The 19,253-nt window shown below is 40.6% G+C and overlaps 1 protein-coding gene across 1 annotated transcript in view; it reads left to right on the forward strand.

Annotated features, from left to right (window-relative positions):
• The first annotated feature begins 2,171 nt into the window (after nucleotides 1–2,171).
• Nucleotides 2,172–19,253, forward strand: part of tox (thymocyte selection-associated high mobility group box) — a 250,318-nt gene continuing 233,236 nt past the window's right edge. The window contains exon 1 of the mRNA XM_043689379.1: nucleotides 2,172–2,651. Coding sequence (XP_043545314.1) covers nucleotides 2,550–2,651 — 102 coding nt within the window. The 5' untranslated portion in view covers nucleotides 2,172–2,549. The remainder of the gene's footprint in view (nucleotides 2,652–19,253) is intronic.

The following is a 19,253-nucleotide window of genomic DNA, read 5'->3' on the forward strand; positions in this document are numbered from 1 at the left end:
ATCGACAACAGAGCTGAATTCCAGAGGGGAGGGGAGACGGACAGCCCTTGGCAGCATTTGACTGAGTGTAGCATCAAGGAGCCCAGGCAAAACGAGTCAATAGAAATCCAGATGATTGCTCTGAGATGGTCTCCGAGCAGAAAGGAAGATGTTGGTGATCTTTGAGGTCACTCATCTCAGCTCCACCTTCCTTTAAGGATGCTGCCCTGGAAAGGACACACCAGGGACTCTTAGGGGTCAGCATGTGCAGCCAGGGGTGGGTCAGAGATGTGACAGCTAGAGATCTCAGGAAAGACTGAAGATCATACAACTCACTTTGATTTCATGCATGTAGGAATCATACATGATTGTCAGGGCTGGGAAACAGTCTGGTCATCTCTGAAGAAAATTCAAATGATAGAAACTAGAATCTACACTCAAGGAAAAGTACAAGTGAGCAATTCAACCAATGTGGAGTCTTGGGCCAATTTCTAAACTGAACATAGTCCGGTGAATAAAGTGCAACAGCAGATTCAAATTTATGTCAGAAAATGAAACAACAAACTTTCAACAGGAATATTTATTTCAATTCCACATCTTGGAAAGAAGAATTATCACTGCCACAGACAGAGTGAAATTCTCTGCAATCCTCAACATGACGGAAGATGTGAATATGATGCATCCACGAAGAAATAATTATAGAAAGTGACTGAAGATATTGAACCAACACATTGAACTAAAGAGTGTACAGACTTCTGTACAGGTGCATTCGCAGAAAGAACAGTAAGATTTGCTCACACAGATTGAAGATATAACAACTCCATGGGAGCCAGCATAATGGTGACATGAACAACATTCACAATCTCAGGACAAAACCAAAGATAAATTGGCTGGTCTAGAGATCTGGAATACTGTAGAAAAGAAAATATCTGTTCACCAGAGCAATTGTCTTCCATTAAGGGAAGGAATGAGAGTAAATGTCCCCCAGATGGTATCTTGGAGAAAGCATCTGATTCAGCTCAGTAGAGTTCCACTGTGAATAAAATCCCAGAGATTAAGGGTTCCCCAGGAAGGGGGATTCATCAGGAACAATATTTCTCAGTGAACAACATCAAAGAAATAAAAGATCTTCCAAGATAAATAAACTCAGGGCCAAAAACACAATCAGAGCCAAGAGTCCTCAAGCTAAAGACCTCCCAATCATCCAAGTCAAAGAAAACATAACGTGAAAGTTCCAGGTCAGTTTGTGAATTCAGAGACTTGGGAATGGTGTGGAGATGGGAATGGTGTGGAGATGGGAATGGTGTGGAGATGGGGATGGGGTGGAGATGGGGATGGGGTGGAGATGGGGATGGGGTGGAGATGGGGATGGGATGGAGATGGGGTAATGACAAATATAATTTGAAGCATGATTGTATAAATGTTAACCAAGGGGAAAGCCTAGTGGGTGAAATAGTTTGAGTTAATATTTCTAAAATGGTTAATACTGGAGACTACAGTAGGCTCCATCACTGATGTTGGACTGATGTCAGAGCATCTTAGGATCTCGTAGGACAATGACCTATATCTACAGGCATCTCTATCGTCAGAGCAATGAACTCTATCTGACTCTGTAACTTACACCTGATTGTTATCGGGCAATAAACTACTACTTATCTAAAATAAGAGCTTCTTGTTGAGACTGACTAGTGGCTTCCTCAACCTCTGTCGGCCCTTACTTTCAAAAAATAACCAGGAGAGAGTGTATTGGCAGCATCAGTGGAGGAAGGCAGTGTTTCAAGTTGATTATTAATCTGAAAGCAGAGAGTTTAACTTCTTTGCGCGCTGTTCAATAGTAGCTTTGTGAATGAATAACTAAATGAGGTATGGAGGGGTTGCAACTAATTCACTTTTGCCAAACTGTTCACAGGCTGTGGGTGGAGAGGGTAGGACATTGGTGGCTGAAGATAATGAATTAGCTGGGAGGGGAGAGACGTTGAGATATGTTAATAATGCCCAGAATGATTGTACTGGCATGTTGTCTAATGGTTCATTTTCTGAACATCAAAACAAACCATTTGTTAGGCAGGATAATGTATGGCTTTGTGTGAGTGGAGCTGAGTGTAATTGGATGGGAAGCTGCCTGAGTGGGGCTCGGTGAGAGTGCCCCCTGGCTGCCTCCGCTTGCTGCTGCGGCTGGAGCCTCTCTCTTTGTGTCGACTCGCTGGCTCAGAGTGAAGCTTCCCTCCTGCCGAAAGCAAACTGCACATTCTCCTCTTTGTAAAGGGGACGGAGGGAGGGGGCTAACTCAGGAAATCCCCTTCACCTCGGGGACAGGCGCCCTCCTCCTGACCTCAGGTTTCATTTGGTTTTGTCCAAGTGTTGCGGGACTGCAGAGGGGTTTCTGTTGGGAGTCGGAGACTCCAAGCTGCTGCACTCTGTTTTTGGAGAGTTACTGTAGACCACAAACGGATGTGAGACAGGGAAGGTGTGCCCCCTCCTGTCTCTTCTCTCTTTCTTTCTGCTGTCACCAACAGCCCAGAGAAACACAGGGGAAGCTGCTGAATGTGTTCACTGCAAAATTCACTGAGATGGATGTGACGTTTTATCTGCAGACTGCTCCAGCCACCATCTCCACAGATTCTCCCTGCCTGGGACCTTCACCCTGCTTAGATCCATACTATAGCAATAAGGTGATTGAACTTCCGTTCTCTTTCAAGCATGTTGTTAGTTTGGTGTCTGGTTGAATGTTGCTGGAGTTGTGGGCGCACTGAGTGCACTGGGTACCTGCTCTTGGCCACTCACTATGAGCTGCTGCTCAGTGAGGCAGCCGGGATGTTAGGGGCACATCCATGTCCTGTAACCCTGGCTTTCCCCCTCTCCTTTTATAATCTCAGGATGTTTCCAGTACTGAGTGGTTTGGGAGTAAAACTGCATCAACTAGTTGCGACTGATTTGCTTTCATTGTCAGAAATTGTGAGGTTGTGATCCCGCGCTATCACTAACAGTTGTTATCGAACATTTTCCAATCTCTGAACAAGAGTGCAGCTTTGTCAGAAGCGGCTTGTGTTGTGCATCACGTCTCGTTGTTACAAATATAATGTCAGCAGGCTACACATTTCAAACCCTAATCTCATCTTCCCGTGGCTACTAACCAACTAGTCAATTAACTTTCAAAATCTCCTTTACATGCTGGCTGACTTTTTATGTATTTAATATTCAAGCATAAAGGACGGGGTTTACATAAAATTAGTCTGTTACTATTGTGTCCGTTTACTCACGTTAACAAAGTATCTGCTGGTATTGGGTGGTTATCTTAGTTGGAATGAGTTTGAAGTTGACTGAAACCTACTGTTTGGAAAGTGCCCCGTGTACACCAGTGTTGAGTAGCAAAGCAATTCAAACAAGGCTGGTTACAGCAAATGTGTGAGGTATCTGCTATATAAACAGACCAAAATGGGCGGAATGCTGTTGTATTTGGGTCAGACTACGGGACAAACACAGAGGACCTTTCAGTAGCTGAGTATGAGACATGAACAGAAATCTTCAGCAAAGTGTACGTCTGATTCGTGTCTATCATAAAGCAGCAGCAAAAATAACATCAACAAATCAATATTCCTGAAGCTGGAATATATAAATGCAGCAGATATTTAACTTAAATATTCATGGTTAATTTTGTGTTAGTACGGCATCAGTGTATAGAATCTAACCCTATTATTTAATTAATTTTAAATCACAAGGCAATGATGGATATATTTAAGTACAGATATAATTAACCCAGTGCAACATTAAATCCAATCCTATCACTTTCCTTTTAAAAGCATCCTTTGTGCAATTCTTGTAAATTAATGTTTTCATGATACAATGACTATTATCTTTTAAAAATGATGAATTTGTTTAAGTTTAGCTGTAACTGATTACAGTTCAGGAGCTGATATACATAGTAGGCTCAGACTCTGAAAACTAGGAAACAAAAAAGTTACTATTTCATTCTGACATAACAAAGCATCATTACCCTGTTGTGAGTAGCGTGTGCATCATGGACAGGTGCACTATCAGGTTTGGTGTCCAATAACGCGCTAAAACAAGAGAATGAAGTGCAGATAAAACAAGAAATGCCTCCTTTTTTAGTGGAGACTGCATTTTTAAAGTAACATCTACATATGTAACACACATTTCCCCTGTGTTTTTTAGATTAATACACACTCACCTTTAAGCTTGTTTCTGTTTCTTCTCATTGAACACATATAAATACAATGAATTAATAAAATGTTTTGCAATTAATATGGAACATGAAAAGACCTTAAACTATTAAGAAATGTGCAAATTCTAATCTATTGTGAAAGTAACAGGTATACGTAACTTTGAGGCTAATCTTGCCTCAGTGTTTGAAGTATTTATAAAATATTTCTTAGTTTATGGTGCCAGTTGAACCCAAGTTTGGATTACAGCTTTAAAATTAACTCTCGAGTATCCTTTGTTCTCGGTGTAATTATTTACAATAATGTTTGAGCCGTCACTTGAATGAATGGAAACAAAATGAAATTAATAAATTGCTTGACAAATTATTGCTGAGAACACAGGACAGCGATAATTGGTGCACTTACAATGATTAAAATACATTCGGATAAGTTCATGAACAGGAAAAGTTCAGAGGGATATAGGCCAAACGCAGGCAAGTGGGACTAGTTTAGTTTGGAAAAATGGTCGGCATGGATTGGATGGGCCGAAGGGTCTGTTTCCGTCATGTATCACTCTAACCTCAAAGTTCATTTTCAAGAACTGTGGGCTTGATAGTAATTCATAAAAACCAGAAATGTTTTCCTGTTATGTATAAATGTATCACTTTGCCTGTTATAAGCAAATAATTGTTAACTTGCCAGTTCAATATATTTACAGTGAACGTGAATCGGTTTTCTAATTATTGTTATGTCCTTTTATTCATTTTCATATGATGCTGGTGATTTATTTGATTGGTTTTAGTGAAACTATCATTTTCTTTGTGAGCATTTCAGCGCTCTGAGTAGGAATTGACCTTTTGGAGTAAATGGAGCTGGCTGCAGTTTTCTCCAGTCAGCCATATATCATTAGTAGCTACAGTGAATTGCTCAGGGTTGCTCTTTACCATTTAAGAAGCCATTTATTATCAGTCCTTTAACTTGTTGCAAAAAAGAGCAAATAACTTTTTAAAAATGTTACAGGAGTAATTTAGTAACTGCATGTATTGACTTTTCACAAAACAGTAAGGTTTGAACAAATGGGCTCTTTTGAAAAGTACAGGTCATATAATGTAATAATCACATTTAGTGATTCATAAAAGAACCCTTTCTATGCTCCCTTGATAACTATAAAAAGCTGTTATGTTCATGGTATCAATTGGGATACAGCTGCTATGCGTTAATGATACATCATTGTCTGACTGATACACACAGAAAAGGTCAAACCTGAAGTGACCCTCAGAACACTTAACAAACTAATCTAGTTTTAAATAACATATTACCACCCCAGAAACTAAAGTATTTCTGGCATCACATCGGACAGGCACAAGTAAACAGATGCCATGGGGAGCAAGTTTTCTGGTGGTAATCGATACAGGCTGCAAAACAAAGAGGGCTGCAAACTTACTGTATGTTCAAATTGTAGTAATCTGAGCCCTTACATCTCTAAAATTAACAGCATGTAACAGCAGTAGTACTTAACATTAATTAAGCACATTTAATCAAGTATTTTTTATTCTTGTATTTAACTGGATGTTTACAAAATATAGTTTTATTCCAGGAATATTGTTTGAGCATTTAAATTTGTACATTTAAATTTTCATAGTAAGATTCTAAAAAATATTAGCCCATTCTCAATGATGTGGCTTAGATCCTATAGTTGTTTTCAAACATGTCATTGTTTTAAGCACCTACCTGGCATTTCACTCAGTTTCATTGGTTTAACCAAAATTTTAAGCAATTAGTAACAAAGTTACATGAAAACCATTAAAGACAACCACGTGTGACCCTTTGGCAAAGGCTGGACTAGAGCTGGACATTAAATATTTAGATATAGCTCTGTTTCAAATTATTATACATGGGATGTCTTCTGGTAAAATATTCTGCTGACCAGAAAACTATTTTTGATTGGAGCTTTAAGCAGAAGTAATGCTTACTTTAGTCTGATTTTCTTTCCCGCTGCAAGAATCTATTTGAAGATTACAATTGTACTGTTCTATTATAGGAATGGCAGTAAACCTTTTGAAATTCAATACTTTGAGTTTAATCGTTACAAAATCCTTATCAAGCCTATCTCTATTTGCACTTTCCACATTTATTTTGCATTATTTTCACATTATATATCAATGCACAAGTGACACATTTTCAGCTTTCGAATCTTGCACCTTTTCAATTCACAGTTTAGATGATGGCGACAGTTTTGCTGTAATGATTGCTTTGGCAGTTAATGAAGTTTTTATTGTGATGGGTATTTCAGCAGCTGCTTGCTCGTGAATGAGAAATGAGAAATTATATTGTTAGTTTCAGACATGGTATTACCTTTTTAACACAGACACAGAAAAATATATACACAATTCGTCAGTGATGAAGCAAGTCTTTTATTGTCTCAGCTGATGTGAGCGAGAATGGTATTGGTTATATGGTCAGCAAATGAATAGATCTACTTTGAATCTGGACTGCTGCCAATTTTCTCCACACAAAAGAACTTGACAAAAGAAAGAATTACTAATGCAGAATGCAAACTAGGAACAATCTAGAAAAAAAACTAACAACAGAAAAAAATTAACCATATGGTATCACTGAATTTCAAATTGTTGTTATGTATTTAAGTGCCTGTTTAATATAAAAACAGACATTTCAGGAATCCATCAGTTGTAAATGCTTCTGGTTCAATTTTTAATGATAGTTATAAAGATTGATGTTAAGTTAGCCAGGTATAGTACATTAAAATTTATTTCTCAGTATGTGTTTTCAAACAAAACAATGCACCCTGTGGGACTTTTGCCAAGAAAACAGAGTTGTCCACTGCTAGAGTTCCTGTTTTCTCATCTATGTTGTAGTGGAAACAGTAGTTTGATCAACTATGCCATGCTCCATATGTGACACTCATTAGTGTTTATTGTTGCTACAGGAAAGATGCATCTGTGCTCACCTCATTTAGAAACATGAGCCAGATTTTTGAAGATCATGTTAATTGTACTTAATTTGGGTTGATGGCCATGGTTGTATACTTTCTGACCTGTTTAATAAAGTAGTTGGATAATTATCACAGACTGAATTGAAATTAAAGTAAGAAAGAGCGTCTTTTTATGTAATGTCTCTCACCTCTTCAGCATGTTTCAAAGTGTTTCCTAACCTGTGAATTACTTTTCAAGTATAGTCATTGTATCATAGGCAAATATCACATAGGCGAATTTGCACAGACTTTAAACAGAATTTAAGGTCATAATTTCTGTGAAGAAATACTAACTGAACAAAGTTACAAATCACACAACACCAGGTTATAGTCCAACAGGTCTATTTGGAAGCCCTAGCTTTCAGAGCACTGCATCATCTGATGAAGGAGCAGAGCTCCAAAGCTAGTGTGCTTCCAAAAAAAACCTATTGGACTATAACATGGTGTTGTGTGATTTTTAACTTTGTCCACCCCAGTCCAACACTGGCTCCTCCAAATTATAGCTGAACAATGAATATCACTTGAATAATGGTGTCATTAACTACATTCTTAATTTTTGGAATTGAGAGAAGTCATCTAATGCTCTGTCAGAAAACCTGGCACACAGCTGTGGTTGCTGCTTTCAGTTCCAGTCATAGGTAGTGTTGAAATTTTCAGTTTGTATGTAAAAACACTCCTCAGGTCAGATCAATACCAGTAGGAGAGCAGAATACTTGTTGCAATGTGGGAAATGCAAAGAGCTTCTAATCTCACTGGAAAAATATTCAACTGCTGGGAGAGGGCATAAACATTAAAATCTAAAACAGTGTAAATAAATAACCTTCTTGTGGATTGACCAAACTGGACAAAGAGCATTACAAAGGACCAGAATGGAAAAATCTAAATAAATATTTCTTACTGTTAAGCCACGGTAAATTATTAAGTAATTGCAAAAGGTGGCCCAGTGGCTCAGTGGTTAACATTGCTGCCTCACAGCACCAGGGACCTAGGTTCAATTCTAACCTCGGGTGACTGTCTGAGTGGAGTTTGCACATTCTCACTGTGTCTGTATGGGTTTACTCTGGCTGCTGTAGTTTTCTTCCATGGTATATAGATGTGAAAGTCAGGTGGATTGGCCATATTAAATGATCCATGGTGTCCAGGGATGTGCAGGCTAGGTGGGTTAGCCATGGGAAATATGGTGGTATGGGGATAGGGTTGGGTGGGATGCTCTTCAGAGGGTCATTGCAGACTCCATAAGTCCAATAGTCTCTGTCTGCACTATGACAATTCTGTGATTTAGACTGCTGTATGAGAATACTGAACCAACTTTGTGAGCTTGATGATATATTCTGTTACGGCTTATTGCAGAAATGTCATGATTGCTTACTTGAAGATTTTTCAGTAGGACATCAACTTAATATCCTAGGGGCTATTCCATGGTATAATAGATATATTGTTACAGTTGTTCTGTTAGTGACTGAATTGGACAACTCTAATTCTTCGCTTTCCACATCCTATATGCTCCTACTTCTAAGTTTTGTTTCTGATACTTATAAGTTTTTTTTAGTTAATAACATGTTGATAGTTAATAACATGCTGATAGTTAATAACATGCTGATAGTTAATAACATGTTGATAGTTAATAACATGCTGATAGTTTTAATAACATGCTGATAGTTAATAACATGTTGATAGTTAATAACATGCTGATAGTTAATAACATGCTAATATGTTTCGCCAATGGAATGGAACAAGCAATAAACCGGAGCCTTACACACGGGTGCCACACATGAAGTTAGTTATCTTTAAGTGGTATTACATGTTAGCAACATACTGACTTGTGTTAATTAAATGTTGAAATGAATGTATCTCTCCTGTTGTACAACCTCACTTTTTCCAAAAGAGAAAGTTAACAGCAGAGGGAACTGCTGTCTCTTGATTCTCGCACATACACTCTTTGAAACAATTTAAGCAGCACTTGTAGTTATATACAGTTCAGAAATTCCCAAAATGGTTTGAGCATTGTGAACAACTGTTATTTCATTCAGAATGAGGATTGGAACAAAGGAAGCAATAGCAGGTAACTGTTGTACATCAGCTGTCATCCTCATAGTTCAACCTCCAACTGGTTTTCAAACGTCTCCAAAAGCATTCTATAGTGACAGAGGATTGGACTATTTCAACCACGCAAACACATGGCTCCAGTTTGGGATATTTCATCCATTTTTATGCTTATGAATCTGTAAAAGTATTGTGATTAATTCCTTTATTTTGTGGTGTAAACCAGAATTCTGTGAAAATGGTAACATTTAAGGAACAGAGAGCTCTAAGAGTCATTAAACTTGACTGTTCCAAAATGTTAGGTACTTTCTGTGGCAAGCACTTCCTTAGGTCACTCAGGGCAGCATGGGATGGGAGGAGGGTGGGTCATTGTCGAGGAGACAGGCAGAGGCCATGAAGACAGTGTGTGAAGGAGGAAGAGAGAAGCAGACTCTGTTGGGCAGAGCTGCAGTAATGCTAAAAGCAATAGAACTAAATTAAGGTTCAGCATAAGTGGGGCTGTGGGAACTCCTCGAGCATTTCAATAGATCTATACAGTGAAAGTCATAGAGTCATAGAGTCAGAGAGATGTACAGCATGGAAACAGACCCTTCGGTCCAACCTGTCCATGCTGACCAGATATCCCAACCCAGTCTAATCCCACCTGCCAGCACCCAGCTCATATCCCTCCAAACCCTTCCTATTCATATACCCATCCAGATGCCTCTTAAATGTTGCAATTGTACCAGCCTCCACCACATCCTCTGGCAGCTCATTCCATACACATACCACCCTCTGTGTGAAAAAGTTGCCCCTTATGTCCCTTTTAAATCTTTTCCCCTCTCACCCTAAACCTATGCCCTCTAGTTCTGGACTCTCCCATCCCAGGAAAAAGACCTTGTCTATTTACCCTATCCATGCCCGCCATGATTTTATAAATCTCTATTAGGTCACCCCTCAGCCTCCGATGCTCCAGTGAAAACAGCCCCAGCTTATTCAGCCTCTCCCTGTAGCTCCAACCCTGGTAACATCCTTGTAAGTCTTTTCTGAACCCTTGCAAGTTTATGAAGAGAGTGTAGGGAAGTCCAAAGTGTGAGGGCTCACTATGTGTGGGGGTGTGTGGAGAGAGAGACAGAGGGAGAGAGAGATGTATCTGTCTGTGTGTGGGGGTGGTGTAGGTAGGGGGATGTTTATTGGGGGTGAGGCTGTTATAGAAACCACAAGCAGTATTTGCTTAGTGCAGCTGAGCTAGGTGATCGCCAAGGAAACAAAGCCAGAGGCAGCATCACCTCAGTGAATGTGTGAGAACCTGGCTCTCTACCTGTAAGGAAGGACTGAGTTGTAGTTTCCAAGAATCCAATGGAGCACAGTACCACAAAAAAATGGACCACTAGAACATGATGGAGTTTAGAAGGATGAGGGGGGATCTAAATGTAACATACAGAATACTGAATGGCCTGGACAGTATAAATGTTGGGAAGATGTTTCCATTGGTGGGAGAGACTAGGACCTGAGGGCACAGCCTTAGAGTAAAGGGAAGACCTTTTAGAATGGAGATAAAGAGCTACTTCTTCAGCCAGAGAGTGGGGAATTTATGGAATTTATTGCCACAGAAGGTTGTGGAGGCCTGGTCATTGAGTGTAATTAAGACTGAGATAGATAGGTAAAAACAATGACTGCAGATGCTGGAAACTAGATTCTGGATTAGTGGTGCTGGAAGAGCACAGCAGTTCAGGCAGCATCCTCCGAGGAGCAGGAAAATCGATGTGAAAAGAAGATAGGCAGGTAGGACAAGTCATGGGGACAGTGCTGAGCTGGAAGTTTGGAATTGGGGTGAGGTGGGGGGAGGGGAAAATGAGGAAACTGGTGAAGTCCACATTGATGCCCTGGGGTTGAAGTGTTCTGAGGCGAAAGATGAGGCGTTCTTCCTCCAGGCGTCGGGTGGTGAGTTATTGAGTCTCAAGGGTTAAGGGGAGAAAGCGGGAGAATGAGGTTGTGAAACTTAGCCCTGATTGAATGGCAGAGCACGCTCAATGAGCTGAATGGTCTAATTCCTGCTCCTATGTCTTATGGTCTTATGAGCAGTTATTGAGTGGTATTTGAGGCACTTTCAAGGCCAGGTCATCATAAATGAACAAACATAAGCCTTATGCAGTTTGAATGAGATTTAGGGAGATTACTATGAAATCTATGGGATCTCAGAGGGATATGGACCAAGTGCAGGCAAATGGGAAATTTAGTTTGGGAAATCTGGTTGGCATAGACAAGTTGGACTGAAGGGTCTGTTTCCGTGCTGTGTGATTCTATGTCTCTATGTATTCTGTACAACCGTCATTTCTCAGTTACTATATTTGCCTCAAGTGAGGCTTGGGGGGTTATAAAATAACTCAAATGTATCTTTGAACTATCTAAAACTATTTTATCAATAATCCTGCATGTTAATTTCATTTTTATTTGAGCTAAATTACTTATTGTTTGTTGACAAAAGGAACCTAGTGGAATTGTTTCTCATATTCTGCGAGTTACAGTCAGAAGCCTGTATAATTGATGATAACACCACTCGAGTTAGATCGGGAGGTTGTTATAATCAGTGGAGGAGGGGACTACAAAGGAAATAGCACAGTCCGACCTCAGGCATAACATTACAAAATCACACAATGGAATTGAGTTGAATGCAGTAAAATTTTTGATTCTTTATTATTGCATCTTGATCAAGAAACAGAAATCAAAATCTCATTGACATAATGAAGAGGTAAAGGATAACTAAATGACTGACAATATTGAGTAGATTGTGCAATACTGATTTGTAACAGTCAAAAATATGCTTTTAGAATGTGATCACGTATGGCAGGACAAACATTGTTAAAGTATTCATCCTTTTTGAATCTTTAAAATATTCAGACCTGCTGAGTTAAATACTAACAATTAAAAAATAATATTTAAAACTCTGTTCCTTATCCAAACCCAGGAATATCAAATACAACTTCACAAAAACCTGCCTGTTATTATGAGATTTCAATCTTTTTCTAATTCCTCTCATGTCAACATTTAAAAAGAGATGTCTTACTAATACAACTAATCAAGATAGAATTTTCTCCTGCTTCTAACAAAGACTGGTACTGTTTAAGTTCCTGTTCAGTGGTTAGTATGTATGGTTCATTGAGTGTTGTCAAATAGACTTTTCTCTTGATTGACAGCCACACAGGAATGTGAAAAGGGATTTTAATTGCATATTATCTGTGAATATCAGATGCTGTGCATGGCCGCATTCATTTCAATGTATTGTATATTATATGTATTCAATTACTGCTGAGGTCCATATCGACAGGTCAGGATTTATCAGGTTGTGTATTATTTAAAACTAACTATATCTCTCTAAGAGTTAGAGTTATTTTTCAGCCAGTCAGAGAAAAGCACACAAAACCAGAAATATGTTGCCATCATTTACATTAAAGAAACTATTTACAGTAGCATTTTAAACATGTTGATATCATCAGTTTTATTTAATCTAGATTTCATACTTAGTTTTGATTCACGCAAACATATTTTTGAATTTAAGCCACAGAATGTGATACTGTGCAGGGACTTTCTAATCTGTGGTCAAATATTATGTAAAGTTTTTCAGTTTTGTAACACTATTCAGCATTTTTGATAACCATGCTCATGATTGCTGTCTCATTGCATTAGTGCATAATGTCTCATTTTATTCCATGGTTACTGATTGCAATGCAAATTCAACTGACATAATAATTCATCTTATTTTTCCTGCACTTTATCTCATTTTGTAATTTATTTACTGAAAATAGTCTTTCAGAATGTAAGCATTTGGTATTAGCATTTTAGCTCGTGAAATATGGAGAATGATGAACCAGTTTACTGTTTACCAGGCTAGTAGGTAAAGTGTTTAAAATTATTTACTGTCATTAGAAATGGCATGTCTAATCTCTAAATGTCACCCTAATCCTAAACCTAATCATAATCCCAAATATAATTCTAAACTTAAATCAACTCCTTCATCTGATACTAATCCCAGATCCATCATAACTCTTAAATGTAACCATACCTTTTAAACTAACCCCTGGTTCTGAATATACTCTCCCTTTGTAACCTTATTGCTAGTTGGATTGGCACAATTGGCTAACTGCCAGCTCTGAATCTGAAGGAGAAAGGCTTCTCAAAAAATGCACCTGCAAAAAAGCCATCATCTATGGCAATGATTGGATTAGATTAGATTACTTACAGTGTGGAAACAGACCCTTCGGCCCAACAAGTCCACACCGACCCGCCGAAGAGCAACCCACCCAGACCCATTCCCATACACTTACCCCTTCACCTAACACTACGGGCAATTTAGCATGGCCAATTCATCTAATGCACAACTTTGGACTGTGGGAGGAAACCGGAGCACCCGGAGGAAACCCACGCAGACACAGGGAGAATGTGCAAACTCCACACAGACAGTTGCCCGAGGCGGGAATTGAACCTGGGTCTCTGGCGATGTGAGGCAACAGTGCTAACCATGTTTCCATCTGATTGTGGAGAGACTTGAATTTATCCAGGAGCATACGGTTTCCATGGTGCAATACTGCCCTCATTTAGGTGAACTGCTTTGATGAAAATCATGGCTTTGTCCGTGGGAAATCATGTCTCACAAACTAGATTTCAGCTTTTTGAAGAAGTAACAAAGAGGATTGATGAGGGCAGAGCCGTAGGTGTGATCTATATGGACTTCAGTAAGGCGTTCGACAAGGTTCCCCATGGGAGACTGATAAGAGGTACAGTTAGTAAGTTTGCAGATGGCACCAAAATTGGAGGTGTACTGGACAGTGAAGAGGGTTACCTCAGAGTATATCAGATGGGCTAATGGGTTGAGGAATGGCAGATGGAGTTTAATTTAGATAAATGTGAGGTGCTGGATTTTGGAAAAGCAAATCAGAGCAGGACTTTTATACTTAATGGTAAAGTCCTAGGGAGTGTTGCTGAACAAAGAGACCTTGGAGTGCAGGTTCATAGCTCCTTGAAAGTGGAGTCCCAGGTAGATAGGATAGTAAAGAAGGCATTCGGTATGTTTTCCTTTATTGGTCAGAGTATTGAGTACAGGAGTTGGGAGGTCATGTTGCAGCTGTACAGGACATTGGTTAGGCCACTGTTGGAATATTGCGTGCAATTCTAGTCTCCTTCCTATTGGAAAGATGTTGTGAAACTTGAAAGGGTTCAGAAAAGATTTACAAGGATGTTGCCAGGGAAGCAAGGAAATGGAAGAGTTGAATAGGTACTTTGAATCTGTCTTCACTGGGGAAGACACAAGCAATCTCTTAGATGTAATCGTGGCTGAAGGACCTAGGGTAATGGATGAACTGAAGGGAATTTATATTAGGCAGGAAATGGTGTTGGAGAGACTGTTAGGTCTGAAGGCTGATAAGTTTCTGGAACCTGATGGTCTGCATCCCAGGGTACTGTGGATTGGAGGGTGGCTAATGTTGTCCCACTTTATATTAGGCAGGAAATGGTGTTGGAGAGACTGTTAGGTCTGAAGGCTGATAAGTTTCTGGAACCTGATGGTCTGCATCCCAGGGTACTGAAGGAGGTGGCTCAAGAAATCGTGGACGTGTTGGTAATCATTTTCCAATGCTCTAGAGATTCAGGATCAGTTCCTGTGGATTGGAGGGTGGCTAATGTTGTCCCACTTTTCAAGAAAGGAGGGAAACAGAAAACAGGAAATTATAGCCTGACCTCAGTGGTGGGAAAGATGCTGGAGTCAATTATAAAAGATGGAATTAAGACACATCTGGATAGTAGTAACAGGATAGGTCAGAGTCAGCATGGATTTACAAAGGGGAAATCGTGCTTGACTAATCTTCTGGAATTCTTTTGAGGATGTAACAATGAAGATGGACAAGGGAAAGCCAGTGGATGTAGTATACCTGGACTTTCAGAAAGCCTTTGATAAAGTCCTACATAGGAGATTAGTGAGCAAAATTAAGACACATGGTACTTGGGGCAAAATACTGACTTGGATTGGAAATTGGCTGGCTGACAGGAAGCAAAGAGTAGTGATAAATGGGTCCCTTTCGGAATGGCAGGCAGTGACCAATGGGGTACAAGTTTCGGTGCTGGGACCGCAGCTGTTTACAATATACATTAATGATATAGATGAAGGTATTAAGCTCAAAGGGCCGAAGGGCCTACTCCTGCACCTGTTGTCTATTATCTATTGTCTGTTGTGAAATTTGAAAGGGTTCAGAAAAGACTTACCAGGGTTGGAAGATATGAGCTATAGGGGGAGGCTGAACAGGCAGGGGCTGTTTTCCCTGGAGTATTGGAGGTTCATAAAATCATGAGGAGCATGGTCAGGATAAATAAACAATCTTTTCTCTGGGGTGGGGGAGTCCAGGACTATAGGTTTAGGGGGAGAGGGGAAAGATATAAAAGGGACCTAAGGGGCGACTTTTTCACACAGAGGGTGGTGCATGTCTGGAATGAGCTGCCAGAGGAAGTGGTGGAGGCTGGTACAATTGCAACATTTAAAGACATCAGGATGGGTATATGAATAGGAAGGGTTGAGAGGGGTCTAGGCCAAATGTTGGCAAATGGCACTAGATTAGGTTAGATTATCTGGTTGACATGGATGAGTTGGACCAAAGGGTCTGTTTCTGTGTTGTACATCCCTATGAGTCTATGACTCTAAATGTCTGCCCAAAGTCCATAAAATAAAGATATGAACTTTTCACGATCACTCAATGCTTTACCACAAACATATTGCTTTCTGAGGTGGAGTCAGTATTGTAATGTAGGAAATGAAGTCGCTAATTTTCACTCATCAAACACTTTCAACCAATAATATGATGATCAGACTGTTTTGATGATGTTATCTGAGGGATATATACTGGATAACACCCTTGTTTTTTTCTTTCAAAGTACTGATGTGGGACTTTTTGAGCATCCAACCAAGCAAGTAGATGTGGTATCAATTTAATGACTTTGTCCAAAAGATACTACCTCCAACAGATTCCTTAGCAAAACACGAAATTAGTGCATTTTATTACTTAAGATCTTGAATTGGACTCAAACCTTATGATTCCAAGGTATGTGTGATCCCAACCGACCCACAGCTGATGCTATTGTGATGATAATCAATCATTGTGATGCACCAGAAAAAATATTTACAAAGGATTGGGTATTCTGGCTATCCTACTGCAATCAATGGCATCTGCATTAAAGTCAACCAAGCAAGAGTTTACTCAAATATACAACTTGGTACACAACTATCATTATAATCATTAGTTATTTGGGAAGCCTTCAGAAATGAGATAACAAGAGTCTGGATTAGAGTGGTGCTGGAAATGCACAGCAGGTCAGGCAGCATCTGAGGAGCAGGAAAATTGACATTTCGGGCAAAAGCCCTTCATCAGGAATAGAGGCAGGGAGCCTGCAGGGTGGAGAGATAACTGCCTCTCTGCTGCCTGACCTGCTGTGCTTTTCCAGCACCACTCTAATCCAGACTCCGGTTTCCAGCATCTGCAGCCCTTGTTTTTACCCAATGAGATAACGAGAGTCCAGGGACAGTGTGTTCCTGTCAGGGTGAAAGGGAAGGCTGGTAGGTATAGGGAATGCTGGATGACTAAACATATTGAGGGTTTGGTTAAGAAAAAGAAGGAAGCATATGTAAGGTATAGACAAGAGAGATCAAATGAATCCTTAAACGAGTATAAAGGCAGTAGGAGTATACTTAAAAGGGAGTATACTTAAACGAGTATAAAGGCAGTAGGAGTATACTTAAGAGGGAGTATACTTAAACGAGTATAAAGGCAGTAGGAGTATACTTAAGAGGGAGATCAGGAGGGCTAAAAGAAGGCATAATATAGCTTTGGCAAATAGAGTTAAGGAGAACCCAAAGTGAGATAATGAGGCTCGAAACCTGCCAGCCCAGTCAGACTCTGGAAACTGTCATTTGGATAAATGTGAGGTATTGCATTTTGGTAAAACAACCAAGGGCAGGACTTATACAGGAATGGATTAGTGGTGCTGAGTTCGAGGGTTGGGACTGAGACAGAGGTGTTCCCTCACTTCTGGGACACCCGGACCAACCAACCCAACCACCCCGTGGCTCAACACTTCAACTCCCCCTCCCACTCCACCAAGGACATGCAGGTCCTTGGACTCCTCCATCACCAGACCATAGCAACATGACGGTTGGAGGAAGAACGCCTCATCTTCCATCTAGGAACCCTCCAACCACAAGGGATGAACTCAGATTTCTCCAGTTTCCTCATTTCCTCTCCCCCCACCTTGTCCCAGTCAAATCCCTCAAACTCAGCACCATCTTCCTGACCTGCAATCTTCTTCCTGACCTCTCTTCCCCCACCACAACTCCGGCCTATCACCCTCACCTTAACCTCCTTCCACCTATCGCATTTCCAATGCCCCTCCCCCAAGTCCCTCCTCCCTACCTTTTATCTTAGCCTGCTGGACGCACTTTCCTCATTCCTGAAGAAAGGCTCATGCCCGAAATGTTGAATCTCCTGCTCCTTAGATGCTGCCTGACCTGCTGCGCTTTTCCAGCAACACATTTTCAGCTCTGATCTCCAGCATCCGCAGTCCTCACTTTCTCCCAGAACATTGGTGAAGGCTGTTTTGGAGTACGGTGTCCAGTTCTGATCACCCAGTTATAGGAAGAATATTATTAAGCTGGAAAAGGTTCAGAAAAGATTTACTAGGATGTTTCTGGAAATGGATGAGTCCTAAGGAGTGGCTGGGACTTTGTTCACTGGGGCATGGGAGGTTGAGGAGTGACCTTATAGAGGTTTATAAAATCATGCTTAAAAATCACATAACACCAGGTTATAGTCCAACAGGTTTATTTGGAAGCACTAGCTTTCGAAGCGCTGCTCCTTCATCAGGTGTTTGTGAAGCAGGATCATAAGACACAGAATTTATAGCAAAAGAATCACGGTGTCATACAACTGATATGATATATTGAACAAACCTAGTTTGCTGTAAAGTCTTTCATCTTTTAGAATGGGGTTTGGAGGTTTCGGTTCATTAACATGTAAATCCCAAAACTTCTTTCAATTCACATTCCTGAGATAACTTAAGGTTTTATAAAAAGAAGTGACATCTCAGCTCAGACAGTGCATTAGAGTCTGTCTGTATTCCAACCTTGAGTCAGACTGGTTCTGTTTCCAAAGTAGGAATTTATAAAATGTCACATGGGTTGACTGCCTGCAGACAGTGCATGTTTTGAACAAAATAGAATGTATCTGCAAATACAATTCTGCAAATGCAAATTCACCCTACACACTTATATGCGTGTGGGTGGGTGGGTGTGTGTGCGCGCGCACGCGCATGTGTGTTTGAGAGTGTGTGCATGTGCACATGAGGAAGAGAGAGATTGTGAGTGTGTGTGTGTATGTGTGTGTGTGGATGCATGCATTTGGTTGTGAGTGTGTGTGTATTCTTGGCCAAGTGTGTGGATGCGTGTGACAGGAGTATAAGTCTCTGAGAGGGTGTGCACGTGGGTGAGAAGATGGGGAGTGTATGTGTGTGTGTGTGTCTGAGACAGCGTATGTATGAGAGAGGGTCTGTGTCAGTGTGTGAGTATGTAAGCATGTGTGTGTGTATGTGTGTTTGTGTGTTAGTGCGTGTGTGCGTGCGTGAGAGTGTATAGTGCAGTGGGGTCACCTGTAGTGTGACATGAACCCAGGGTCCCAGTTGAGGCCATCCTCATGGGAACTGAACTTGGCTATCAGCCTCTGCTCAGCCACTCTGTGTGGCTGCATATTCCAAAGTGCGCCTTGGAGAATGGTCACCCGAAGATCCGCGGTCAAACGTCCCGGACCGCTGAAGTGTCAGGGACATTCGGCCTCGGATGACTGTCCTCCAAGGCAGACTTCGGGATTCGCAGCAATGCAGAGTGGCTGAGCAGAGGCTGACCAGAGACAAAAACCCTGCAGATGCTGGAATCCAAAATAGATAAGCAGGAGGCTGGGAGAACACAGCAAGCCAGGCAGCAGCAGGAGGGGGAGAAGTCAATGTTCTGGGTGTAACCTTCTTCAGAACTGGGGGTGGGTGTTTTGGGGGAGCTACAGATAAAGTGGTTG

The sequence above is a fragment of the Chiloscyllium plagiosum genome, chromosome 4 (assembly GCF_004010195.1).
Source record: "Chiloscyllium plagiosum isolate BGI_BamShark_2017 chromosome 4, ASM401019v2, whole genome shotgun sequence".
NCBI classification, from domain to species: Eukaryota; Metazoa; Chordata; class Chondrichthyes; order Orectolobiformes; family Hemiscylliidae; genus Chiloscyllium; species Chiloscyllium plagiosum.